The sequence below is a fragment of the Clupea harengus genome, chromosome 3, assembly GCF_900700415.2.
Source record: "Clupea harengus chromosome 3, Ch_v2.0.2, whole genome shotgun sequence".
Lineage (NCBI taxonomy): Eukaryota > Metazoa > Chordata > Actinopteri > Clupeiformes > Clupeidae > Clupea > Clupea harengus.
The window spans coordinates 6,266,128-6,292,783 of NC_045154.1; the positions used below are offsets into that span (position 1 = coordinate 6,266,128).

The window sequence follows — 26,656 nt, forward strand, 5'->3', positions numbered from 1 at the left end:
CTGCGTATGTGTGGCTCTAATCCATGTAGGGTTTATTCCCCGCATAGCCGGAGCCCTGTGACGTTTGTATTCCCCGTGGACGGGATTACGCCGGACGATTCAGCATGCGTTTATACGCAACAAACATCTTAATCCGTGTCAGATGCATCTCACCATTTGCCATAGAATGAATAATTTATCGTATTACAGTGGTCTTTCATAAAGTCATAGCTGTAATTGACGTATGTTACGTGTTTAGGCAAGTGTGACACAAATTCTGACATTTATCAACAAGCACAATTGACGGTAGTTTCCAAACAAGTGAGATTACGCATTTTGAGTCGGACTGCCTCCCCCGCCCCTACCCTAGACGCTTACTCCAAGATCCATCCTGGGCCATTCACTTGCTGCTTATCTGCGCGCGATGTCTGATCTCTCCTGTGGGTTCTAGCCAGTGGAAAGGCTGCTAGGATCCAATAAAACTCAACGGATACTCCGACTGAATTACTATTTCACGGTCATTGAAATAGCGCTCACACTGATGCAGAATGGCAGCCCGTTTCCATTACGCGTGCCTCCTGGTGCCTGTTGCGTTTCATTTCCGTAAGTCAAAATATGTTTTGTATTTAAAGCTGTCGATCAGTAACAGTTGTTTCAGGTCGAGGGAATGTTTTGAAGGTGTTTAATTTTAGTGTTGAATTGTCGGTCTATTGCATACTTTGTAGTGTAAAGACAGAGTAATGATTACGTTCAGTTTGATTGTTTCGAGGGAATGGGATCGTTATTCGGCTGCTCGTAGCAATTCTTGAATGAGCAAAGTAGCCGGCTTCTTCGTTTATTTCACAGGTGGGTGTTTTAACAGATGCACCGAAGTTGCCATGTGCTAAGGTTGCGCATTACGCATCGTTCGCCCTGTCACGCCAGCGATTCCCTGCTCCTCGGAGATGTCCAGTAATATTTTAATCCCTTAAACGGGTTGTAGTGTGCGTGTTTTGTTTTGCTTCTCAGATGAGATTGTGTTTATTATTTATTTATTTACGATGAACGAACATATGAGTCGTAGGTTTTCTGAATTATGAACCGAACTGAGAGCATCACAAACAGCAGCAAATCTGAGTGGGACTATCACAACCACTTCTCGCTTTCTTCGCTGTTAACATCAGGACAGATCAACTGCCGTGCGTTTGGCGTATAAAAATGCTTGTGTCCAACAAGAGCGGTAAATCGCCCTGGCCCTGGGAGTATTTGATGTAAGCGGTATTGTTTTCCCTTTAAAACTCTGTGTTAATTCGTCCCAAAGCATGGTGCTGATGTAACCCGGCTCTCCTGAGGATTAAGTAGGGGAAAACATGCCGATGGAAATAAATCATGAATGAACCGCATCTGCTCTCCCCTGACGCTCCCCTCCCCGGGGAATAACACACTCGGTTGGCGACAGTCTTACTGTTATTCACTTTTTAAAAATAGCGTCTAAAAGCTGCACGGTCGCCCTTGGACCCGTCCTGCCTTAGTTATCGTGCAGGTATCAATTATAAAAAAAAATCTTCATAAACTGTGCTGACGCGAACTCTGAATTAAAATGATGCCCTTCGCCTGCACCCCTGAGCGTGCCACACCGCTTGCCATAACAAATGAGGTTGGATGCCCCTCCTCCTCAGTGACACAATCCGTTCCCATGAGGTTGAATAGTACACCCTCCGTAATGCATTTGCTGAGCTCACTACAGTTCTCAAACTTGAACTTTGGTCTCAGGGGATCCTCGCTTTGTGATGCGTACCTTTTAGATTAAACTCTGTGGAAAGTACGCTGTTGGTGGTATATCCCTTTTATGACTGATCTACAGTGTTTGATTTGCCTGTCTCTCAGCTAAAGTTTGAGTATATTCATTTCAGTCATTTCAGACGTCTTACGCACTTGATTTTTTCCAAGCCCTCCTGAATCACACAGAGAAAAATCACCTTTTCCCCCGTACATGATCTGTATTTGTGAAATTCGCCTTGTATCTTGTATTCACATCATGCCTCCCTATAGAAAAAAGTTCAGCTGTGAGAAGCAATGCATCTTTGCACTCCCCTGTTTTCTGAAATGGACATTATCACTTGCATTTCCCAGATAGCAGATAGGCTGAGCCTGCCCAGATCCAAGTCTAGTCCACTCCAGAACTGGGCCAAATCTATGTCTGACTCCAATCCTCTCCAGATCTGAACCAGTTCTCTTTCAAGAATCAACTGCTGCCTGAGTTTGCTGATTAGCAGCACATTGAGGGTCATGCTTGAATAAAGCAATACACTTGTAGAGTCTTTAAAGTTGCAATACTTTGTTATTGCAGCAAAATCAGCAAATTGCTCCTCACAGTCCTCTAGCTGTGCTCTAGCTGTGCTCTAGCTGTGCTTTTGTGTACGGTATGGTATGGTGTACTCTCCAAAAATAAATGCTGTTCGTACAGTCCTGGCTGTGTGTAAATGGGGTGAGGGGTGTAGTTTGATTGGTTGTTGAGCCCAAATATCAAGAGCCTTTTGCCAGAATCGTGTACTCCGCTGTTAGGTCATCACATTTGTTTTTATGGCCTTGGTTGCATCACACCACTAAACTTCAGTGCTATTGTGGAGAGAGTAGTGATGTATGGCAAATATTTAAATTCTCCGTCTCACTTGAGGATGCTGAGAGGGTGTCTCAGGTGCCTGTGGCCCTGGTGTTATCACACACACACACACACACACACTGCCCCTAGCTCACCTTACAGCTGTGTCCCTGTGATTTCCCTGCGCCCACTGCCTCAGTGGAGGCTGTGGCATATCACCGGGTCCCTACGCAAAGCCTGCAGAATGAGACAGCAAGCGGAGCGTGACGTGACAGAACACTGCGACGCTGCGCTCTCACCCGTTCCAGACTCCGGATGAATATTCATGGCCGGGGTGACTTGCCTGTGTGAGGAGTAACAGGAACTTGTGCCCTCTAGCACAAATGAATCATTTGTGATTCTGTGGCGACAGCATTAGTTGATATGCGTGCATGTGTGTGGGTGTGTATTTAGATGTGGGTGTGAGAGAGTATTGAGGTGGATAATTGAAGAGAAGGAACACAAAGTTGGGCACGCTCTGCAGGAAGGAATCACCATTGCCTTCTTTCATGTTGCCATTTCCCATCAGTGGTGGAGGCTGCGTGTAGGCTTCGGATTTGAACTCCTGTGAAGAAACACACACACACACAGACACACACACACACACACACACGCACACACACACGCACACACACACACACACACACAACATGTTTGACATTTGCAAAATCCATCTTGCTTCATTCACTGCCACTGAACTGCAGATCACCACTCATTTGAAGACAAGCTTTGATTCCCCCTCGTATGAGTTCTCTGTGGTACACTGAAGTGTGAGGCAGAGCTGCCTGCAATTATTTCCCCCTATTCTCCTAACTCCCATGGGGGGCGCCAGCAAAACTTCCTCACTTTTCTCCCTCACAGCGTGAACTGCTTTGAACCACACTGCTCCAGCGAGATTTACAGATTTTTTTTTTCATACACGTCATACTTCCTGATTTTTTCCCCATCCATCTTTAATCTATTATTTATTTATTTTGGGACTCATCCTCTTTGAGTCTTGTCATGTGGCTGGGTGATTAAGAGCAGACGTAGTCCCGGCCTGCGGTGCCGTGGGAGAGCCTGTGAGTCACGTCAAGTCATGACGCTGGTCTTCCTGGCCGCTCTCAGGGAGGCCTTAGCCGACACGGGGAGGAGGTGTGGCTAGACACTTGCGTACCTCAACACGGCACACACCGCAGAGCAGCGCAGCGCAGCAGAGGGGACGAGTTAGAGGAAAAGGGCAAAGATGAAATATAAATCGAAATTCTGGCTTTTGTCACTTCTGATTCAGCGATGCATTGTGGGGGAGGATGGAGGAAAGATTAATATGGCTGTCAGCTTTGGTCGAGCACAGTTGACTGGGCGCTCGTTGTGTTGCTCGTGTGCCCAGATTGAACTCTCAGAAGCGGCCGGTCTTAACTCTGCCACCTTCGAGAGTTCTTTGAGAAAGCATTTTTGGAACTCAACTTGCTATTTTCCAGAGTATTTAATGCAGGGGGGGTTGGACAGAACAAAAAAATATTCAAAAATATTTGAACAAATGAATCCATGATAAACTCTTAAGGGGTCTTCATTGTAACGGTTGTTTTGAGGTTTGAGGTTTGTGACAGACAACTTTTAACAGATGTGTGACGGTTACAAACAGTCATAGACAATTCCTAGACAGGACCTCCCTCCTGTATATGTAACAGCATGGTGTGTGTGTGTGTGTTTGTGTGTATGTGGGGGGTGGTGGGGTTGCTGCTGGATGAAGCTGTGCAGAAATAGTGAAGCGTAGTGGATGGGAAGAGGCCAGGTAAAAGAGGTGAGGAGGAGAGGAGGAGGAGGAGGAGGAGGGCAAATGTGGCCCCTTGCTCCCTGGAAGCCAGCACTAACCCTGATAAGTTACAGGCTGGAACACAGGTGCTGTAGTCAATAAAAACTCATTAACTTGGCGAGTGGGTGACTGTGTGAGTGTCCACTACAATGAGCCACTCACTTACTCTCCATCAGGCCAGATAAGAGGGAAGGGGATCGATGCTTGCAGGAAGCTCATTTATTTGGCAGATGGGGAACGGCAGGCTATGGCCTTAACCTGTGCACAGGGACACAGAAACAAACCCCTCTGGTGTGTGTGTGTGTGTGTGTGTGTGTGTGTGCGTGTGCGTGTGCGTGTGCGTGTGCGTGTGCGTGTGCGTGTGCGTGTGTGTGTGAGTGTGTGTGTGTGTGTGTTTGTGCGGGGTGGGGGGTGGATGCAGGAGGAGATGAAGAGGAGACCAGGCATCTGTGGTGTTCATTTAATCATTGAAACACAGCAGCAGAAGAAGATGGGAGGGAAAAACAAGGATGATGTGAAAGGAAATGAAGAAGAGGGGAAGAGAAGAATAAAAGAGGAACGTGGAAAAGTAGAACTGCACACATCTTAGCCCCTCAGCAGCACAGGACCTGTAGCGTGTCCTCTTAAATCAAAATTTCTCATGTTTTTTTTTTGTAAGCCCGAGTGTTACTCTGTGATGTCATTAATAAATGTTCTACGCCGAGAACCCCCAGCTCCCATTCTGTCACCGAGTTTTGTGCCGTACGCTACTGACTAAACTGGCTCCTGGGTGCTGAAGAACTCCTCGTGCTCAGAGTGAAAGGGTGTGCGTTTCTTCGCTGAAAATAGCATTCCCTATAGCTTTGGTTCATTGGATCCCACCTCAGCCACAAATCCCATAAGATGAGAGTAGTTCAGGGCATGTTCACATTTTAAAAAGTGGGATGGTGGGTAGGAGAGTGGTGTTGGTAGTGGGGTGGGGGGGGGGGGTGTGAGGAGAACTCTGAGAGATTTACTCTGTCTCTGCACAGTACACCCGGGGAGAGCTGTTGGGCTTGTGTGAGTTGGAGCCTCGTCCTTCATCAGCGTCGCACTGGGAGTGAGTACGGGGATAAAAAAATAAAAAAATCAGCCTGGGTGTCCTTTGATAGCCTCACTTCACAGCGATGAGCGGGCCTGATCAACCATGGCCTCCTCGCCGAGAGGGTCCTCTGGAACCGTCGGGCCATCAAAGTGGCTCTGTGTCAGCCTTTTCGGGCTGCACCATTTTTTTTTTGAAGGGCACATGGAGGCCTTGGCATCCCCAGCAAAGCCCCAAAGCTACAGAGATACACACACACACGCAACACACACTCTCTCTCTCTCGCTCACACACACACACACACAGACACAGAGCAACGCCTCAGGGTTAGGTTCATTGAATGCATAATAGATCTGAGTGCTCCCTCTCCTTGTTCAATGAGCCCTTTTTTATTGCTTTACATAACAGTCACTAGGTAAACTGTTTTATGGCATGAATGTTTAATTGAGTTGCACTGTGAATTCCCGCCGCTGAGCTTGAACGTTGAATAATGCAAACCTGGCAGGCCAGCTGGCTCCGTGACTGGTGGAGCTTCCTGATGCAGTGAAACTGGGTGGTCATCCACTTCCGTCCTTTCATTCATGCTGTTCGGCGTCAGTTCCACCAGCAGCACTGCTTCTTTCCCAGAGGTGGGAAGTGTGAGAATTGGAGGGAATTCTCATCATTTTTTGTTTGTTTGTTTGTTGATTTGATTTGTAGGTACAGAGAGAGTTTTTTTTGCGAATCATTTGCTCTGTGGTCAATCAAATCGAACTTTGTGTGTTTGTGTGTCTCTGGTTGTGTGTGAGCTGCCAGTTCCTCCATTGATTTTCAACCTTTTTTTACTTGTTTGAACTTGGTCTGTGGTCTAACTTTAAAAAAAAACCTCTGTGTTAGTACTACATTGGTCTTTGCAGTAGAATTGTTTTGCCCCCTACAGTCCTTTACCAATACCCCAATCATTCAGGTCTGTTACACAGAAACCTTACAACTGATATTGTCTGCACTAACCAAAACACCCTCTGCGCAATAAGCCTTCTGCTTAAGGTTGTAGAGCCCCTAACTTCTTTGTTGTGGTCAAGGTCCCCTTTGAAAAGTTTATCATGTGTGATTTGAGCCCACTGTTCCATTAAAAACCATAGTTTTTTCTTCCTTTTTTAGACATAAAGCTACAGTAGCTGAAAATATATCTCCTATTTCTGGCCCGCTCTTGTCCTTGTGGTGACAGTACAGTGTGGATTGTCATTAAGAGTTTGTGAGTCACTTATGTTGTTTGTGCAGATGCGTGAGTGGTTTGTTCATTGAGACTGAATGTCAGAGTGGTCAAATCCAATAAAATAACCAATTAGCCCACATGATGTGAGCCTGAAAGTACAAAGGGCCACAACAATGGCCTGAGCTTCCGTGCCGTGAGTGGCATGAGATGGAAGCAGCTGCCCACAGTGACCCTGGAGCATATTTCAAATGCACACCCTGAGACTGAAAACGCCTGTGTGCTGAAACGCTCTCCTACCACTGCATTGTACTCCGCTGCATTTCCTAAATAAGCCACCTCTATAGTTTCAGAGACAAAGAGAAGCGCACTACCTAGCCTACTCTCTGCACTGCAGATCCTGGTGGAGTGCTTACCCGTAGTCCCCTTTTGTCTCCCTCCCTTTGCCTCGCACGCCTAATAGGTGATTTAGGGGTTTAAAAAATGGGAGCGCTGGCCGTGGGGTCAGAAGAGTTCGTTGTATCTGAAAAATCTGCGGCGACCCAAGAGAGTTCCAGTGTGGTTTGGATCAATGTGCTCAGAAAATACACTGGCTCTGAGAGAAGCGTAGCAAGCAGCAAGCAGAACAATGTTGTGGGGGAAGGAGGGTGAACACACATGTCCGGGCCAATGCAGAGAGCCGTGAAGCAGAATGCCACAGCTTCATGGAAATCCTTACCCTAATCCCTAGTTGGCTGTTGCGTAATATTTCTCCCTGCGTACAATAAAATAATGTGTGCAGTGTGCGAGCCTCTGATCAGTAACTTGCGTAATGATCTAATAGAAATGAAAATGATTATTTTTGGAGAGCAAATTTGCTGTGCGATTATATTTTAGCGGCTCATACTTTCGCCTTAATGAAGGGAGGCTTTTGTCTCTGTAGTTCAGAATGCAGAATGCATTAGCATGTGTCTGGGTTTCAACATAACATTTGCATTTTTTCTTCAAAGAGAGAAAGAGAGAAGGAGATAGGAGAGAAGTTCTTGTGAATGTGGTGAAATAGGATATTGAGGGGGACATTTCTCATCAGAGCTTTCAGTTCAACATTTTTTAGTATTGAATGAGTGTGAGTTTCTACTCATTGTGATTCTTATGCCGTGTGTGTGTGTGTGTGTGTGTGTGTGTGTGTGTGTGTGTGTGTGTGTGTGTGTGTGTGTGTGTGTGTGTGTGTGTGTGTGCGTATACGCATTGACATTCACATTCTCCACAGATTCATATCGTACCACAACTAGAATACTGTCTGCCCTCTGAAAGTGACATTCGCTGCTTCCCACCATGTCTGCATTTGTTAGTGGCACCCAGCCATGATCGCTGCTAAACTCACTAGGGCTGGCCCGAGCGGGCTTTAATACAATGTTATGTGTTTTATGAAACCAAACACAGATTTACGTAATTATATAATACATGACAGATTATTCTATGATGCAACGAGGACTGTTTCATTTACAAGGAAAAGCGCAGCCCGCATGCTGTCCTCGTGGCGTGAGTGCAGTTCGGATGTAAGAGAGCCTCATTCTCATTTCTCTGAATCGCGAGCACGTGGTCGTGTGGCCGGGGGAGCGAAGAGAGTCTCTCGGGCCAGGCTCAGTTCCAGCGTAACTCACCCCCACTCCGCATCTGGGCTGTGTGAGTGTGCCCGGAGTACCCAGCACTCTCATTCGCAGTCACAGCCGAGCCCTGACCTCCATACTGGGTCACAGGCAGAGGAGGCCTGTGCTGAATAATACAAGGCAGAGGGCCTTTAAAAGCATTCTGCCAAAGTGATTAGATCCTTACTTTCAGCCAAAGCTGTGCCTGGGAGATTTGCATTGTTTTTTTAAGAGAATACAGATGTGGTCTGTCCCACTTCAATGCCATTAACGGCCTGGTTTGGGCGGGGGATTGTGGCTCAGTTGCGTGCCCCCCCCCCCCCCCACCTCAGCTGCCCCCCACCCTGTGTGATTTGTGAGGGATTATTTGAAAGTTTGCCTTTTTAATTACACCATCTCTTGCATTATCTCTGTGGGTAAGGGAGAGCAGAGCAGGACGATGATGCATGCAGGTATTGTTTGTCTGGCGTGGTCCTTTCTGTTGCTCGGTGAAAAGGTGAGAGAGAGCTTTTCAGGGGATCAGCCAGGGAAATCATTGGCAGCAATCACACACCACCGCTCAGAGGAAAAGAAAATACAATAGTGGAGGCGTCTCTTTTCCTGCTGCTCCCCCCGCCCCACTTCACTTCACTTCATCCTCTTTGTTTCTCTGAACCCACAGCTATATTGATCATACGCCCTCCTGTCCTGGAGCCCAGGCTCACACCATGAAAGTTGTTAAGAGTTTCACTTGGACTTTTATTGGAGTTTAACAGAACCTATTCATTACAGCAACTCAAGCCAGGGGAAACTTCCCTCTCCTAATTTATGTTCTGCACCGTATACGTCTATTGTTAATGAGCTATGCCGCATCGGTTGGATTGGTACTGCGAGCCGGTGCTTCATACTGTATGCAGGAGTCCTGGTTTCAGGTTCAGTTTTATGTATTTCCATGGTACTGTTAACCGGCCTAAGCCTTTGGAAGCAAACAAGGCAGCTGTGGAAACAAACCAGCTGTGGAAGTATGAGGAAAAACTGTCTCTTAACAAGAAGATCCCGTTACCAGACCCGTGTCCAGAGGGGTGGTTGGGGGGGGGGGATCATCTACTTGAGGCTGGCCTGGGAAAGGGATGGAACGAGGGGATAGGGAGGAAGTGATGGAAGAGCAGACAATAGAAGCAGATCCACATGAGACAACCAGTATACATGCAGAAATGCATGGGGAAGCGAATGCAGCAGGTAAGGGCGAACACTTTGTTTATTGGTAATGTGACATTTACGACGTGGCTGCAAGCACAGGCCAGGGCACCTCAGTGTGGGTAATGATGAGTTTTATTGCAGGTGTATGTGCTAAGCGTTTACGCTCGTGAAGTGCATGGCTGGCAATGGATGGGCTGCATGAAATGGATGTGGCAGATGGCCAGAGATGCACAGCGATGTGTTGAGCAGTTGAGGGGGAGGGGGGTAAATCATGTTCTGGAATCAGAATCAGAATTGAAGAGGAGGAAGGAGAGGAGGAGAATGTGGTAAATGACAAGCTTACAGTAATACCGTGGGATGATGTTTGGTAGTAGAGGACAATGCTGTCACTATTTTGGGGAGTGTGAAACAGGGGTTCTACTACAGGGCAACAGAACAGAAGAGGTTAAAAGGCAGGCAAGTAAGACATGGCACTATTGCCATCAACATCAGAGGGGCAGAGAGGGAGATGTTTACTGAGATTGCAGATGTGAATTAGAAGCACAAACCCCGTTGCCAAATGGCAGCGGTCATTCATTTTTTTTGCAGCGGTCAATACAAAGAAATATCAGACCTCTGAACATTGGGGTGGCCCTTTCAAATCAATGGAACTTTTTGCAACATATAATGTGGATTAATGTTGGTCATAAAATTTAAATTTGAAGTAAAGCTGTATGAAATGATAAATCACTTTAAATATAAAAAAATGTCAAAGTCAAATTTCAGTTAAATAGCGGAATATGATAATTTAAGGGCCATTATGTACTAGCATGGCCTTCTGTGTGCAGCTGGTGTCTTTGAAAGGAAATGGTTCCATCTTTGTGCATATAGTATATCCAGAGGGACTGAATTCTAATGTTGGAAGTCCAAACACGCCGCAAAAGTCTGAGGTCCACTGAAATACATTTTCATCAAGCTATCTGTCACAGCAGCCACATAAACAAAAAATGTTAACACTTAGATAATGACTTTAAAATGATCCTGTCCACCCATCCATTTTCACAATTAACTTTGCATCAATTACATAGAATACATTTATGGGAAGTTTGTGGAGTTTCATAGTTAATCACATAAAAACTCAAAAGGTATCATCCTCTGGTGAGTTAGTGTACACAGGTCAACCCCGGGCCGTGGCGCAGCAGTGGGGTGTACCCAGTTGGAGATTCGGTTTCCATGCTGCTATAATGTGTAATGGTTTTTCAAGGCACTTCTTGATCTGCTGGGTCCCTGCTGGCCGTGTCAGAACACATTAGCCGAGCGTTGTGTCTTAAGGATCCAGCCCAGGTAGTTTATCATGCTGGAGCAGAAACCTGCCCGGGCCCAGGATCCGACCTAGGGTCAGCTGATGGACTATTCCAAGATGTGAACCCACTGTAGTGCACTGTAGTGAAAATATTCTCCCCCTTCCCTTCTCATCTTTTTTGGTGCTACTGAGTGTCTTACTTGTGTGTGTGTGTGTGTGGGGGGGGGGTCTGTGTGTATGTGTATGTGTATGTGTATGTGTATGTGTGTGTGTCTGTGTGTCTGAATGTGAGTTTGAGTGTTATTGTAGCAATGGTACCTTGTCTGCTTCTGATCAAAGGTAATGTTCAGTCTTAGAGATCTCAGCAGTCTTTCCCACCTTTCTTTTAAACCTAACATGCAAAGGGTCCCAGGAGGGAAATGAGATGTGTTTTTTTTGGAGAAGGCACCGAATGTGCTGAACATGTTGTGTAGTCCTGCGTGGTATCTCTGTGTGTGTGTGTTTGTGTGTGAATGTGTGTGTGTGTGTGTGTATGTGTGTGTACGCATGTGAGAAGGAAAAAAAGAAGCCTTTAATGGATGAGACATGCAGAGGGTCATGAAAGATTTCCTCCTTGATTAGTACCCTTGAAGCAGTTCAAGAGGTTTATGCGCCTGTGTGAGCCACAGAAGTAGTTTATGGGTATGTTTTTACTCGCTACTGATGGGAGTGCTCATTTTGAGGATGCATAACATGTAATGCACACCGAGAATGTTTCTCAGAACTGGGATTTGATCTGAACAAATTCTTTTCTACCATTTATTTACACAAACAACATACAACAATTTGTGAACACTTCAGAAGTGTAAATGGATATACATTTGCTTAGGCACATCAGTTTAGTCACAACATAATTGACTGCATGAATGATGGCCTCATTCAACAAGATTGAAATGTTGCCTGATGGCATGTACAATTAACAAGTCGTACATCATTTGTCATTGACAAAGCCATTAATTTCCACAAAAAACACCCTCGCTCTCTCTCTTTCTCTCTCTCTCTACCTTTGTCTCTCCCACCTAATGGAGAAATGGGAAATTACATATGACCAAGCGTAGTCCTGACTGTTTTTTTTATTCCCCTCTCTCCCCCCTACCGTGCGAAGCACGTTGAGGTGTGAATGGAAAAATCCTAAAGGTTAGGCAATCGTTAGCGAGAGAGAGAGCTTCACAGCCGAAGTTAATTATCAGGTGTTGTTTTTTTTTGCTTTGTGTCACCGTCCATCTCTTCACCCCCCCCCCCCCCCCCCCCTTCCCCTACAGTTCCTATTTTTTCCACTGCCGAGGGAATTAAGCCTCCTTGTGATTATCTCCTCTCACACGCGATCTTGCCACCAGCCAGCTTCATTGGCCTCTTCTGCCTCTTAATGATGCTGCACTAGGGGAGACCACAGTTACCATAGGAAAAGTTACCATAGAAGCAAAGTCAACTTCACAACCATGCTGCCCCTTAGGAGCAGAAGGCTGAGGCTGGTGGCTATATCTGCTGTCTGATGCATAGGACTCAGGTATGGGGTACTCATGTGGGTCTGTCGCTGCCTCGTAACTGATCGTGTTCATTGGAAAGAAGAAGAAATGCCCGTAGAGTAGATTTCAGCTCCGAAGCAACTCAGTTTCAGAGTTTTGGTTGGTGTAGTCTGTCTGACAAAGACCCAAGGAGACTCTTCCTTAAAATCACAGTGGAGAGCAGCAGAGCTTGATGCAAGGTTGTGTTTGTGTATGGTGACTGAACACAGTGGATAGGATGTGTACTCATAGATTATGTGAAGATAAGATCCTTTTACTTATTTTATTGTGTTAGGGGCTTCAAAGGAAAAAAATACTTGTTCCGGTGGTTATAAAAGATGTATGTATGAGAGAGTATGTGTGAGTGAGAGAGAAAGATAGAAAAGGGAAACTTAAAAATATTGTTATCTAGCTCTTTATGTGACTAAGGCGTATGATGGGATTATTTCCTTTTCTCTAACCCATTATACAAAGACCACGTGCCTTTTTTATGAGAGTCACACTAAATTCACCCAAGGCCGTGCTTGCTTACTCTCTGTTCCTGGCTGAGCAAGTTCCTGTTGAAGTCCTATTCAAACCACCCTTTTGCTCCAGTGGAAGAGCAGCATGACAGTTGACAAGAGACAGGTAGCATGGCAGCCACTTGTAGCCTGACGATGTCATACTCATAATTCTAGTCAGAATATGAGTCTGATATCGCTCCATTGGGCTGTGATTATGGGGCGTGTTTCAACCGAACCAGGAGAAAAAATGCCTCTTCGCTCAATTGGTTACCTACAACCAATCAGAACAACGTAGTATGTGACCATTGGCAGCTGATACATTACACTTTTACCGGATCCCGTTAGCCTGACGATGTCATACTCATAATTCTAGTCAGAATATGAGTCTGATATCGCTCCATTGGGCTGTGATTATGGGGCGTGTTTCAACCGAACCAGGAGAAAAAATGCCTCTTCGCTCAATTGGTTACCTACAACCAATCAGAACAACGTAGTATGTGACCAGGGGCAGCTGATACATTACACTTTTACCGGATCCCGTAGGAAGGAAGGCAAAAACATCTTTTCGATTGACAAATGCCTTAATCGCGTTTCTCTGTTCCTCTTTCAAAATGAATGCACTGTCAATGTCTAAATGGACTCGAATCTATACATTTCAGCTCTCCAGCGGCAGCCATGTTTGTTGAAAACGAATTCAACTCGTGTGTTGGTGACGTGGTTGGTTACGTTACTGTTGATCATCTGTCCATCATCGTATAAAGCCCGCCTTAACAATTTGATTGGTACGGCCGATATCGAGCCGCAGATAATTTCTCCTCAATGGAGTAATGCCAGACCGAACTTCCCAACCAAAAACATTGTGGGCGGGGCTAAATTCGGTCTGGTATCCAGGCTAGGATCCCGTAGGAAGGAAGGCAAAAACATCTTTTCGATTGACAAATGCCTTAATCGCGTTTCTCTGTTCCTCTTTCAAAATGAATGCACTGTCAATGTCTAAATGGACTCGAATCTATACATTTCAGCTCTCCAGCGGCAGCCATGTTTGTTGAAAACGAATTCAACTCGTGTGTTGGTGACGTGGTTGGTTACGTTACTGTTGATCATCTGTCCATCATCGTATAAAGCCCGCCTTAACAATTTGATTGGTACGGCCGATATCGAGCCGCAGATAATTTCTCCTCAATGGAGTAATGCCAGACCGAACTTCCCAACCAAAAAATGTGTGGGCGGGGCTAAGTTCGGTCTGGTATCCAGGCTAAGCCACTTGTGTTCATCGTTGAACACTTCTCCCTCAGCAGCCAGTGCTGTCAGGTTACTAACCACTAAGACAGTGAGGTGCGCTGGGACTCACCATCACCGCCCAGGCGCTCACGTTCACAGCCGTGCCATGCATGTAACCTCCGCTTTGGCTTTGATAGATATATCACAGTAATAACATAACTAATGAGACTTCTTCCTGCGGAGCAGCTGTCTGATGTTCCTGATTGATACGTCCTCGGAGCGGCCAAAGGGGCTTCATGTTCTAATGAGCTCTGCCCAGCACCCTGCGTTAGATCGCACAGGGTATTAAATGCATCAGTCTTCCAGAACTTTCTTGACGCCCCCCTCTCTTCCCTTCCTGTCCTTGATTGTGTCATCACTTGAGAGATGTCTCAATAAAGGCTCCAAGACAAGGGAGCCACCCATTTCATTAGCGCACTGCACCAATGTGAGGATTGACTGTTGGTCGTTAGCATCTTGGACCGCGCTTCATAGTTTAGTGCTAATCAGAGGACTCTGCTCTCACTCCACTGGTCTGGAGAATGTTTTGCCCCTCATGCTGCATCACTGCAGTAATTTAGGGTGTCATGTTGTCTACTAGGCAGAAGTTACTCTGTCTCCAGACGCGTAAAATCTGTGATATACCCACCCATCCAAGGCGGGATGGGAATATTTACTCCACAGTAAAATATCTGGGTCTACACTTAAAGATGTACTAAAATTCCACTATCCACAGATTTGTTACCAGCCAAACAAATCCCATCCATGCCCCACCTCGTCCATCCTCAATGTTATAATTACTGTACAACATGAGCACAAAGCCTCAATGCACTTAATAGTCTGGCCAACAGCTATGGTAAGGTGTGGTATGTTCCGGCCTCAGTTCAGCTGAGTAGAGACCCCTGGGAATTGAAGTTTCTGTTGGAACAGATGGCCACACCACTCTGTAGTATTGCCCCACTCATGCTCTTCCAGGGTGGAATGGAGTTCAGTTCAGTCATAATGCACGGCCAACTGCCAGCACGTCTGTCTGCTCTGACATGTAACAGACACGTCTTTATTTATTTTTTTGTTAGACGTCTGTGGAAAGTGTTTATTTATTTATCTATTTTCATGGAGCGGGAAGGACATGGATCCTTAAGAAATTGACACGTGAGAAAGAATGGGTTTAATTTATTTTGATTTGTTCCCCATGGGGCGTCTGGCAGCCTACAAGAGCAGACATCAGCACCAAATCTGCTGGGTCAGCACCGTGCCTGCCAAGGCCTGCATATTTACCCCCCTGAACAGAGATCCGTGGGGTTGGTGCCGGATATGACTTCTTCCTTCAGCATTGTTAGCCATCTTGCAACACTGAGGTTAACAGAGGTCTGACATCTGAAAAAATATTTGCCTAACCAGCCTTCCCCCCAGAGATTGCGCATAATGGTCAGGGTTGTTGTGAATGTCAAGAGTGTTGTCTTTCAAACTATACAAAACATGCTGTATACCTAACCAGCTGTTATCTTTCAGTCTGTTTAAACTGAATCATCTGGGTTCTGTCTCCCAGAGACCCTGAAGGTTTCAGAGACTAAAAAATCCTCCACAGTCGTCTTCAGATTACAGGACATTTGATAGATTGTCTGAAAATATTTTTTCCTTTTGACCGGGTAGTCATCTAGCATAGAAATCTGTGGGAGAAGGTGTTAAGTTTGTTAAGACTGGGAGGGAGAAGGGAGTCTTTTTGGCCGTCCTTCCTCTCCTCTCCCTTGATCTGGCCACTCTAAAATGAATGGCCTGCAGCTATTTTCCGTCCCTTGCTAGCTGGCTGGATGGTTCATTACTGGGCTTAAGCAGAGGAAAGAGAGAAAGATAGAGAGTTAGAGACAGAGAGAGAGAGATAGAGAGTTAGAGACAGAGAGAGAGAGAGCTGGAGAGAGAGAGAGAGCTAGAGAGAGAGAGAGAGAAAGAAAGCGAGCAAAGGAGGACATAATGGAGAGATGATGACGCAGTGACGATGAAGTGATGAAACCATATCTGAAGTAAACTTCAGGTCACCAGAGTGACATCAGGCATTACACAACTCATCGTGCTTATAGCATGCTGTAATGACCTGCTAGCGAGAGGGCTGAACAATCAATGTCATAGAGCTCATTTGAGCGCCATAAACAGCAGCACTATTACTGTAATGTGGTTAATTGACTGAGCTCTGTCTGAATACTAATTGACTATTACTATGAATGTGTGCCCATTTATTGGCTATTGTCTGAAGTGGTCGTTGGACTAGAATCACTGAGCAAATCTAATTTGAGCAGGGTTATGTTTTCTAGTGTTTATTTATTTACCAGTGAGAGATTCCTTTTTTCGTCTGCATAATCCTTTCTCTCCCCTCCTCCCTTCAGTTCCTTTGTTATCATTCTTTTTCTTTTTCTCTGTTTTTCATTTCACCCTCTCTCAAGGTCACTGTTCAATCTGTTCATGTGTGCCCTTTGGCTGGGAGGTTCCACAGATAAAATATTTACACTGTAGTTCAAGGAGCGGCATGTCCCCTGCGCTGGACAGAGATGCCCACTGAACTGCACAGGGGGGCCGCGGAGATGCCCGAGTCAGGATGGGCGGAACGAAATCAGAGACACAGAATGGCAAAGACGTCAATACAGACACCAGGCGTGCTGCAACAGAAGCCACGCAGTACGCATTGAGAGCTTGCTATTTCAGAGGGCTTGGCTCTCATCTGAATCAATAGATGTGTTGTAAACGTACGGATAGTGCTGAACAGTATGCTGAGTGCCATTGTTGCCTGTGTGTTCCTGTGAATTTATACACTTGTGCACTCATTTATCTGCGGGGTTGTTTATGAACCACGATGAATATATTTACATTTATTTTCAGTATTTACCATATGTGTGTGTGTCCTAAGTGACTTCCATTTCAGAGAAAAGCATACATTCAGTATCAGCATGCATGCCTCTGATGTGGGTAGTGTAGAGCCCACTTCTCAGCCCAGCTTTGTCACCTCACATTAATGAGTTGAGAGTCAATTCACTCTCCGCTCTCCGCTCTCCGCTCTCCGCTCCCTTGGTCGTTCTCCTGGTGCCTTCTCACAGCCTTGCCTCCTCCTGTGTTTCTCCTCCCACCTCCGTGTCCTATGCACGACTCTCTCCTCCAAGTCCTCATTAAATGTTGATGAGGATGAGTAAAACCAATAATCTGCAGACCTCACTGCGAAAACATTGCCAGAAATCAATAGGTCGGAGGGGAGGAGGTCGGAGAAGGGAGTTTCTTTCTTATCAAATATTAAGCAAGTATTTCCATGGGGAGCCTGAGAAGAAGAATCCCTCTGATTGACTGTCTGAACCAATTTAGACCCCCCCACCCCACTCCATTTACCCCGTGCCAGTCTGTCTATCTGCTTTTGTGGTTGATGGCATGAATTCTGTAGGACAAGCAACACGGGAAGGATGGAGAGAGACACTGTGGGTGCATCTGCACTTGTGTAACCAGCTTGGCTGGAGAGTGCATTTATAAAACTAGTCGCTAATTGCTCTACTTTGGGAAGATTCATCGGAAGGTTTGCATGAATGTGGAAATGAGGTTGTATCTGGGTCGCGCGCACTGCAGACCCACAGCTGTTGTTCCTCCTCGTTTTTGTATTGAAATCTATTGCCAGTTTCCTCAAGGTCAGGGTCTTGTTCCATTGTGCCCTTTTCTTACAAAGTCCACTACACATGCTGATTATAAATAAATTGGCTGACAGACAAAGGTTCTTTCTATTACTGCACCAAGGCCATTAGGATTTCAGTGAGGAGGGAGACGTTGCCACTACACTTACCCTGGAGCGAGAGTTGGTTTTACACTTGGCTTGCCTCTGCATTGCTGCATTGCATTGATGACAAGCTAAAATTTGATGAATTCGATGACTGTTCAGCAAGTAAGTGTAGAGGATGTGGAGTCTTACAACATTATAAAGGAACACACTGTACTGTATATCACTCTGTTTTTTAAGACTACGTTTGGTAGCGTCTCTTGTCTGTGCCTCTGGATCAATGTGTCCTCAAGACAATCAGATACTAGAGCATGCAGTGTGCACTACGCCAGTGATTTATCCAGCAGTAGTTAAAGACCTGTGACCAGCCAGCAGCCTGACTTAATATCAAATAAATCCAAATGGATTATCTAAGAAGCATGGTTACCTGTGCAGTCAATGTAAAATAAATAGTCACCCACAGATGGACAAAACTTCAAATTAACAAGGAAACAGATGCGCTCAAGTCCAATTAAACTGAGTTTTTTGTGTTCAAGTTCAGAACGACTTTGATAATAAAGATAAGACGCTGAAGATGGCTTAGTGCCGAAAACGCATCCGTCTTTTGATATGCTCTCAATACTGTACATTAACAAGAAAGAGTATACTCTTGATAGTGGGGTTATTTTCTTAACATTGCCAGCATCCTCTTTCTGGCTACTATGGTTTTACTGTGTGCTACTGAGGTAGCTAAGCTTGAGACACTCTTTGTCCATCATTATTTTACTGATTGTGTTGTACTATATGTATTATTTGTATGTATTAATTGTTTCTTGCTTCTCTAATTCACATGTCTTCCTTCATGTCCTTATGCCTTCTCTGGCTTGTACTTCCCGGCTCACATGTGCGATGCTCTAGGGGCTAATCGAATTCCCCTCTTATGGATAATAAAGGTTATCTTGGCTCTTGGCTTGACTCTTGACTCTTGCTGGGCGCAGAGCCGAGAGTGCAGCCAAGCTCAGGAAAGCTGCCGTCTCCGACATTGATTTCCAGTCCAGTGCAGCTGTGACCCACCGAGCACGTTTGCTCTGTGGCCACCACATCATGTCATGTGACCGTCACAGGCATGCCTTTCTCACACTTGCTGCATTTTCGGGAGGAAATTGACAGAAAAGGTGCATCCAAATGTCATGGTTCCAAGATGGATTCAAGGTGTGCCCCTATAGTTGGGGCACAGGATCTCTCAATCTGCACCCCTACCCCACCCCCCAATTTGCAACATGGATTTGTGTAGCTCCTGGTTTATTCAATAGAAATATTTGGAGAACGCAGTAATCCTGTTTTGTTGAACATCCCAGATCTACATCTTGGTGACTAAACGTAACATTTTCACTGAACACAAAGTCATTTTGGTCATGAATGAAAAGAAAAAAAAAAAAAAACAGTACGCACTCTCAGCACGTTTCTTGTCCCCTGACGTCTGCCTCTGTTTGCCCACAGTTCTGGTGCCCTCACCCTGCTCCGCTGGCGTCACCAGGAAGTGCGGCTCCATCTTCCAAGGCTTCGCCACGTGCCTGCTGGCATTGGGAGACAGCCTGTCCCAGAGCTCCACCAAAGATGAGGGCACACAGGAGATTGACAGCATCTGCAGGTGCGTGTGCTCGCTGACATTACCATTGCAAGGGGAGGGGATGCATGGAGAGATAGGGGCTATCGGCTATAGGTTTTTGTTTAATGGTAATGATCTTATATTAAAGGGTTTGTTTGTTTGTTTGTTTGTCTTGTTTGTCTTGTCTTTCCTTGTTAGGTGTTACCTTGTCTTTGTTTTTTTTACGGGCATGTCAGTAAATTAAATATTGAATTGAGACTCGAGAGAGAGTGGCAGAAAGAGTAAGTGAGAGTGACAGAGGGGAGTGAGAGGGAGAGGAAAAGGGGTCTTTTCATTTTGGGCATTTTCACCTCCATCCTGAATGAGTGTTATACAACAGGTCAGGCAGTTCAATGTCTTTCTCTGTTTTGATCAATTCACAACTTTCCTCTCTCTCTCTCTCTCTCTCTCTCTATCTATCTCTTGCTCTCTCTCTTTCTCTCTCTCTTGCTCTCTCTGGCTCATCTCTCTGTTCTCTACCTCTCTTTTCAACGCCCGAATACATCCTGACACCCTGACAGTTCTTCCCATGTGCTTAAGTGGGTTGCCTAATTAAAGATTGAGAGTCCTGCTCTCTCCTCCTCCTCTCTCTCTTATTGTGGATGTGCATGCATCTGTATAGCGTGTCCTTACCTTTGCTTTCAGGCAGTCATCTTGCCGTTGCTCTCATGCTTTCATGCATGCATGCACATGGACACATACAGACGCACATCAAACGCACACGAGCACGCGCACACACACACACACACACACACACACACACACACACACACACACACACACACACACACACACACATACATCAAACACACAGACGCACACACACATGTCCCAGGTCGTTGCATTAGAGTGAATCAGGAGTGAGTGGTGAGGCTGACAGCTGGTTTGTGGAAGCTACTCTGTGACACAAATAGAGAAGCTGCAGGGACAGAAGCACACAGCAACAAAAACACTGTTACTCCGGGGTTATTCCTTGAGGCACCAATTATAGTATTAATCTCCACACCTACCTACCCACACACATATGCACAAACATACATGCACACACGCACGCGCGCACACACACACACACACATGCACAAACATACAAACACACACGTTTGGGCACATACATGTTTATAAATATAAACACACACACACACTTGCTTGGCTTTCTCAGGACTTGTATCAGGGACATCTTTCAAAACAGCAGCAGTCTCCCTTCAGGATGAAAGTCTCGGTGTTTCATCTAGGCCAAGGCTGGCCCACAGTTAGTATTCTCCATGGAATAATGCAGGAACATGCGCTTAGAACTGGAGAAAAAATTGCACATCTTAGACGAATAAAGTTCCTCAGTCCGTATATTACAGTTCGAATGATAATTAGAATCCAAAGTAGCTGTTGAATGTCTTTGTTATATCTTGCATTGACAGAAGAGCTACGTGCAGCAAAGCGGCTATGACAACCTGCATTTCATTCTTGTGGCGATGGTTGCAGCCACTACCCAGTATGCTTGCACCGCATGAGAACAGCTGATTTCATATTCATTTCCTCCTCCACTTCATTTAGCCCCTTTTCTGTGAAGTTCTCCAGGGTGAATAGTAAGCAGTTCTTCACACAGGCCTGTGCAGATGTGCAGTTTTGAGTTTTGGGCTGCTCTGCAGGCATCCCTCCAAAAGCAGCCCAAACATGGCCCTCTGAGCATATATCCAGAAAAACGGAACCATGAAATCCTTTGCAGTAATGTTCTTACAGTATCTTCTTATCCTCTCGTGTAATGATACTGCAACCACATGCTCGCTCAGATGGTATAAAAGGGATTTGGCTATTTTATATCATTAATATATATAATCAATTTTAGTTTCGTTTCTAAGTTTATCTCTTCCAGAGTGTTACATTTCCATATAGCCTGCGGCTGAGCCTGTGTTGGTGGATCTTACAGAGGAAGCTGCATATTGTTCAGCAATCTAAGCACTGCAACTTGTGTGGTCCATTTGAGCAAGAAAACTGTAACACAGTAATAAAGCGACTTCCGTTTCCCCTACCTTCACCCTTTTAATAGCATTTGTTACCACTTATGAACTTGTGGGATTTCTTCACCATGACAGGTGGTTGTGTGGGCAGATGTCCACACATGGCATGAAATGGACATGCCCTACAATCTAACATGACAGAATAGCAAGGGTTCACGTTTGGACTGTTATGTCAGTTCTTTCATGGCAGTAACACTTATGTCAGCTGTCTTTGTATAGAAGTATTGCTGTACATTAAGTGTTTTGTAACTGTAAAAGATAGTTTTTATTCTCTTGTCAGCTGTAGCACTTTATCCATACAAAATGTCAGGCACAGTAAGGGAGAGTGGGGTAAGATGAGGCGTTTTTTTTTTACTCAAGACGATCTATAGCCAAGGGAATATGAGACAGAAATAAAACTAATGCATACAGCACAAGTTCAGGACGTGTGCCATCAATTGAAACCTTAGCAGTGTGCCTAACTCAAATAGACAACCAAATATGGGAGAGTCATCTGATAATTGCAAACTTTTTAGGCTGTGAACAACAACATGTCACATAATCTGAATTTCCATATAATTGCAAACTTTGTTGCCAATGACATTAAACACTAAACACTTATAAACATGTCACATATGTACATGCTATTCAAACTGAAAAAAGGAGATATTTCTGTGTCATAAGCAAAAACTAGGGCTACAAGCACATGACGATGGAGCCCTGTTCCTCTGTTTTTCTTGTGCAATTACGTGGCATGGCCGCTGTTATGCAACATCTAAAATATGACGCATAATGTCAGTTATTCACTGTTTGGATGCAACACTAATTTAAACACCAAATATTTGACTTAACTTCATGGCAAAAGTGCTGGGAAAAGTGCTTAGTCCAGCAAGCCAGAGCTACACTTTTGCTAATTCACTCACATGCCAATTCAACACACTGCCAATTCATCAACATCTGATATAACTTTTCAAACTGTGATAAATTACTTTTGATGTGAGACGGATTATACTTTATATGCCCTCCAAAAAACATTTTGTGAAAATATGCTTACCATTTCATCCACATGGTTCTTTCTACCACAGCAAGATGAAAATGGAGAATGCAAACAAAATTTAGGGTCACATGACAAAAATTGCATCTGATTGCTCAGATTCAGGTGGTTGGCCAACTTACCCACTACATGCACCACTGATTTGTTCAAACATGTTAGGGTCTGGTGTGGATTTTACAGGTTTAACACACTGTCTACTGTCTACTCACGAGGCAACAGCTATTAAGGATGTCCTGATTTGTGTTTGTGTGTGTGTGTGTGTGTGTGTGTGTGTGTGTGCGCTTGTGTGTGCAGGTCCTGGGATGAGTTCCATGGCTGTGCTAACACGGCCATGGCTGGCTGCCCTGAAGACGCTGCGGCGGTCTGGGAGTCCCTGAGACAGGAGTCCAAAAAGATGCAGTTTTCAGGCAACCTGTACGACATGTGCGCCAACCGCGCCCAACAGCTGGCCACCACCGCCCAGAACCCACCCAACCCAGGCGAGACCAATCAGGAGTCTTTAAAGGGACACGCCAGTCATGCTCACCTGTCTCACTATGTGTTGCTGTCGTCCTGTGTTGCCATGCTATTGGTGCTGGTGAGGATATAGCCAAATGCTTTTGAGTGGAGCGCTGGACTCGACAAACATGTGATTTCTCCTGGGGACGGCGAAGCGCTGGGAGGGAGGGACAGAAATGTGGTGCATTGTGAAAACTTCAGTCGCTCTCGGATTTAATGCATCATAATTCACAGCTTTTTTGTTTGCTTGAAATTGTAATTTTCAGTAGGTCCCAATGTGCAACACTTTCCCACAAACATAAAATCATAAACACACAAACACACACACACACATTCACACAAATGCACACGCATCTGTGTACACACTCAAACACTTTCAGCAATACATTAGCATGCAAACAGCCATTTCCTTACCTGCAGCTTTTAAAAAGTTTGACTATGATTTTCCCTGGGGGATGCTGAGTGTTGGAGTGTGAATGAAGCACCACTGATACGTAAACATAAATATTAACTACTGGGGCTAGAAAATGTATGCCGGACAAGAAAGTTTTGCATTGCAGAAATAACCCAAACAACTTCAGGGCTCATAATGAACCTAATAAGGCGGTATACTTATGCACAGACTGAGATTAGATTTGTATTGGTACACAAAGCAAAAGCACTCCTGAGGTCCCTCAGCAAGTGGATGAACAAGAAATCAAACCAGGGATGCCAAAAAATGGCTTAACACAAATTTTAATATTAGTCCATCTGTTATTCTAGGTGGTGCGATTTGAAGACAGAGATGCCCAGAACAGTAGACAGTTAACCCTCCAGTGAAGGGTCGAGACACACAGAGGTCACTGAGGTTTAGAACTTTTGTTCAGAATGGTCAGGACACTTGGAGCTCAATGGGACAGTGCTAATCTGTGGTAAGAAGTATGTTTTCCACTGAAACACTGAAGAAGCAACTTCAAAGTCTAACTGGATATTTCAGTTTGGGGATAATGCGACACTACTTATGACAAAGAATGCATTGTTTGGGTTCAATCAAACCAAACTGACCCCAACAAGTCATATTGCCAGATGTTTCTTTTTATCAGCATAGCAATAAATATAGCCACAGCCGGTTTCTCTGAACATATCTTTAACGATACTTCTTCATCAACATTGATTATAGGCCACATGGTAGACCTGACCACGTTAGAGCCTTCAGCATTTTCACCTGTGATTACTTGTGAGAAAGCACTCTATGTTCGTCAGTCTGTGTGCTCCTCTATCAGATATGACAAAGCAATCCCAATCCTGTATGGAGTATGTGATTGTATGTTAGAGCAGTCACTCCTCACATTTACACAAGTGCTCACAATACTCACCGCACTGAAAATAGCAGGAAAGTACAGGGGCTATCTGTGCACACCGAGATTTTTGTTGATGTTTCTTGAGTGTCTAAGTTGTGCTCACACGTTTTTTTTTTTTTGCCCCTTGCCTCTGCATTGCGCAACTCAGCAGCTTTGCCAGTCAATTTTATTTGCAGTTGATTTTCATTTTTTAATTGGCAATTAATCACTGTTCCTAGCTCTGCTGCAGTGGCTATATCAGTCCTTTTCAGAGCATTTCCACAGGAGAAGACCTTCACCTGTACACATAACCTACACATACATGTAAATATACTAAGTAAAAAGTATCTTGCACATAATAAATTAAATTCATTATATTTAAGATGTACAACCAATTACATAACACAGTTGAGTGAGTGATTGATTGTTTCCTTTTCCATTCGATGTGTTTTTTTTATAACTTAATCTACAGTAAAAGAATGTATTTGCATTGCTTAGTCTTTTGTTAATGTCATACAATGTTATAATATATTGTCGTCTCTCTTGTACACCAAAAGATATCTGAGAATACATCTTTTCAAGAGATAGAACATGGGGACTCATGTCATGCCAGTACTCTCCCTCCTTCACAGGAAATTAGAATTTGAACATTTTGTTCATTTTTGTTGGGTTTTGTTTTGCTTTTTTGGTTGTATTTTGTATAATAGGCATGCAATGTTATGTTAACACAAAAAAATGTACATAAAGCATAATGTGTCTTTTATGTATACCCACTGTGTATTGTTCACAGTTCTTTGGAAGATGAGAAAGGGCAAAATGTTAATATCACTTTTTCATCCTTCACTTTGAAGTTTCGATTCTTTTATTGTACAGCCTATCCATCAAACAGAATGTTAATATAAGAGGATGTAGATTAAAGGGACTTTCTGATGAGTTTTTTGTGGACTGTAGCCATGAGCAAACTGATCCTAGTGTCAGAGGTATAGAAATCATAGCCAGTATGAAGACCCCTGCAGTTCAGGAGCCACCGTGCGTAATGATAATCTGGTCATTAATATGCATCACAGATACATACATCATTTGATATAATGTATGAGGATGGATTATCAAATCCATCTGTTGCTATGGTTGGAATCTGTGACCATTATTGTATGTGGGTCTTTTACTTCTCACATTTGGTTCCATGTATACCACAAATGTTTTGCTACATTTATAGTAAAAAATAATAATAATAAAATAAATGGTGCTGACTTAACAAAGAGTTTGAGCTAAGAGTTTCCACTGGGTTCCTGTTAGTTCCTGTTCAGGGCAGTGTTGCAGTTACTGAAATGTGTCCTGATACAGGCAGGAAAAGCAGCTCTGGGTCTTAAGGCGAGCCTTTTAGAACCCTGGACCCCCCCCCAAAAAATGTAATGCTTAGAACCCTGAGAAGACAGAGGAGAGGGGAAGAAGCCATAAGACCTCCTAATTAGAACCTGTGGGTCCTACATCATGGCATGCTACCACTTCCCTGTGGCCACACACACCCTTGGAAATGGTTTGACAATCTCTACTAGTGTTGTTTACAGCACTGTATGATGTGGTGGGATGCTACATGGCTGACTGTGCGTACATTAGACGGCATATTTCTGTATTCCACTACCTCCACACTTCAGCTGATATTAATATTTCATGCTTCCCAGCTGCCTGAGTAAACATAGACCCACCTTCAGTTAACAGCATGGAGATTACAGTCTGGTACATCTCATTCCGACTCAGTGCACACACACACACACACACACACACACACAAACACACACACACACACACACACACAAACACACACACACACACACACACACACACACACACACACACACACACACACACACACACACACACACACACACACAACCACACTTACACAAACTGACATCTAAACACATCTATACACCAAGTCACAGCTGTGAATCAGCTGGTTTTTACACCTTTGGAAGTGTGATTTGTGGCTTTCAGGCTTGCTGTACATACATTCATACGCCATAACGCCTGCATATGGTCTCCGTATATCGATACTACGTATACACCATAAATGCAAGGTAAGATACAGTGAAAATACATCCAACTGAAGTTTCCAACACACCACAGACACACAACTGTGAAAGCTGTAGATGTAGATAATTGAGGTACAATGAGGTACAGTGCTCTTGTCACTGCCTTATCTATAAAACTAAATGTTTTTTACTGCTTAGTAAGTGTTTGTAGAAATGTGTCCCAGATTGCCCAGTAGATGTGGTTGAATGTATTTTTTGGCTAGGGAAGCAAGGCCACATATGAAACATGGGGAGTCTGAGCACTGTATGGATGCTGTTAGCCTTTAACCTCCCCCTCTACTCTCCTC

The 26,656-nt window shown here is 44.6% G+C and overlaps 1 protein-coding gene across 2 annotated transcripts; it reads left to right on the top strand.

Annotated features, from left to right (window-relative positions):
- Positions 1-72: 72 nt before the first annotated feature.
- nrn1la (neuritin 1-like a) lies at positions 73-25,531 on the top strand. 2 transcript variants are annotated; one of them, XM_031564392.2, is made up of 3 exons: positions 73-582; positions 19,267-19,417; positions 22,754-25,531. In XM_031564392.2, exons 1-3 carry the CDS (start codon positions 528-530, stop codon positions 23,046-23,048), a joined length of 501 nt encoding a protein of 166 aa, XP_031420252.1. In that variant the 5' UTR covers positions 73-527; the 3' UTR covers positions 23,049-25,531. The 2 variants fall into 2 exon arrangements, with proteins under 2 accessions (XP_031420252.1, XP_042563431.1); XM_042707497.1 differs by lacking the exon at positions 73-582 and having other exon boundaries at positions 18,999-19,417.
- The last annotated feature ends 1,125 nt before the right edge of the window (positions 25,532-26,656 follow it).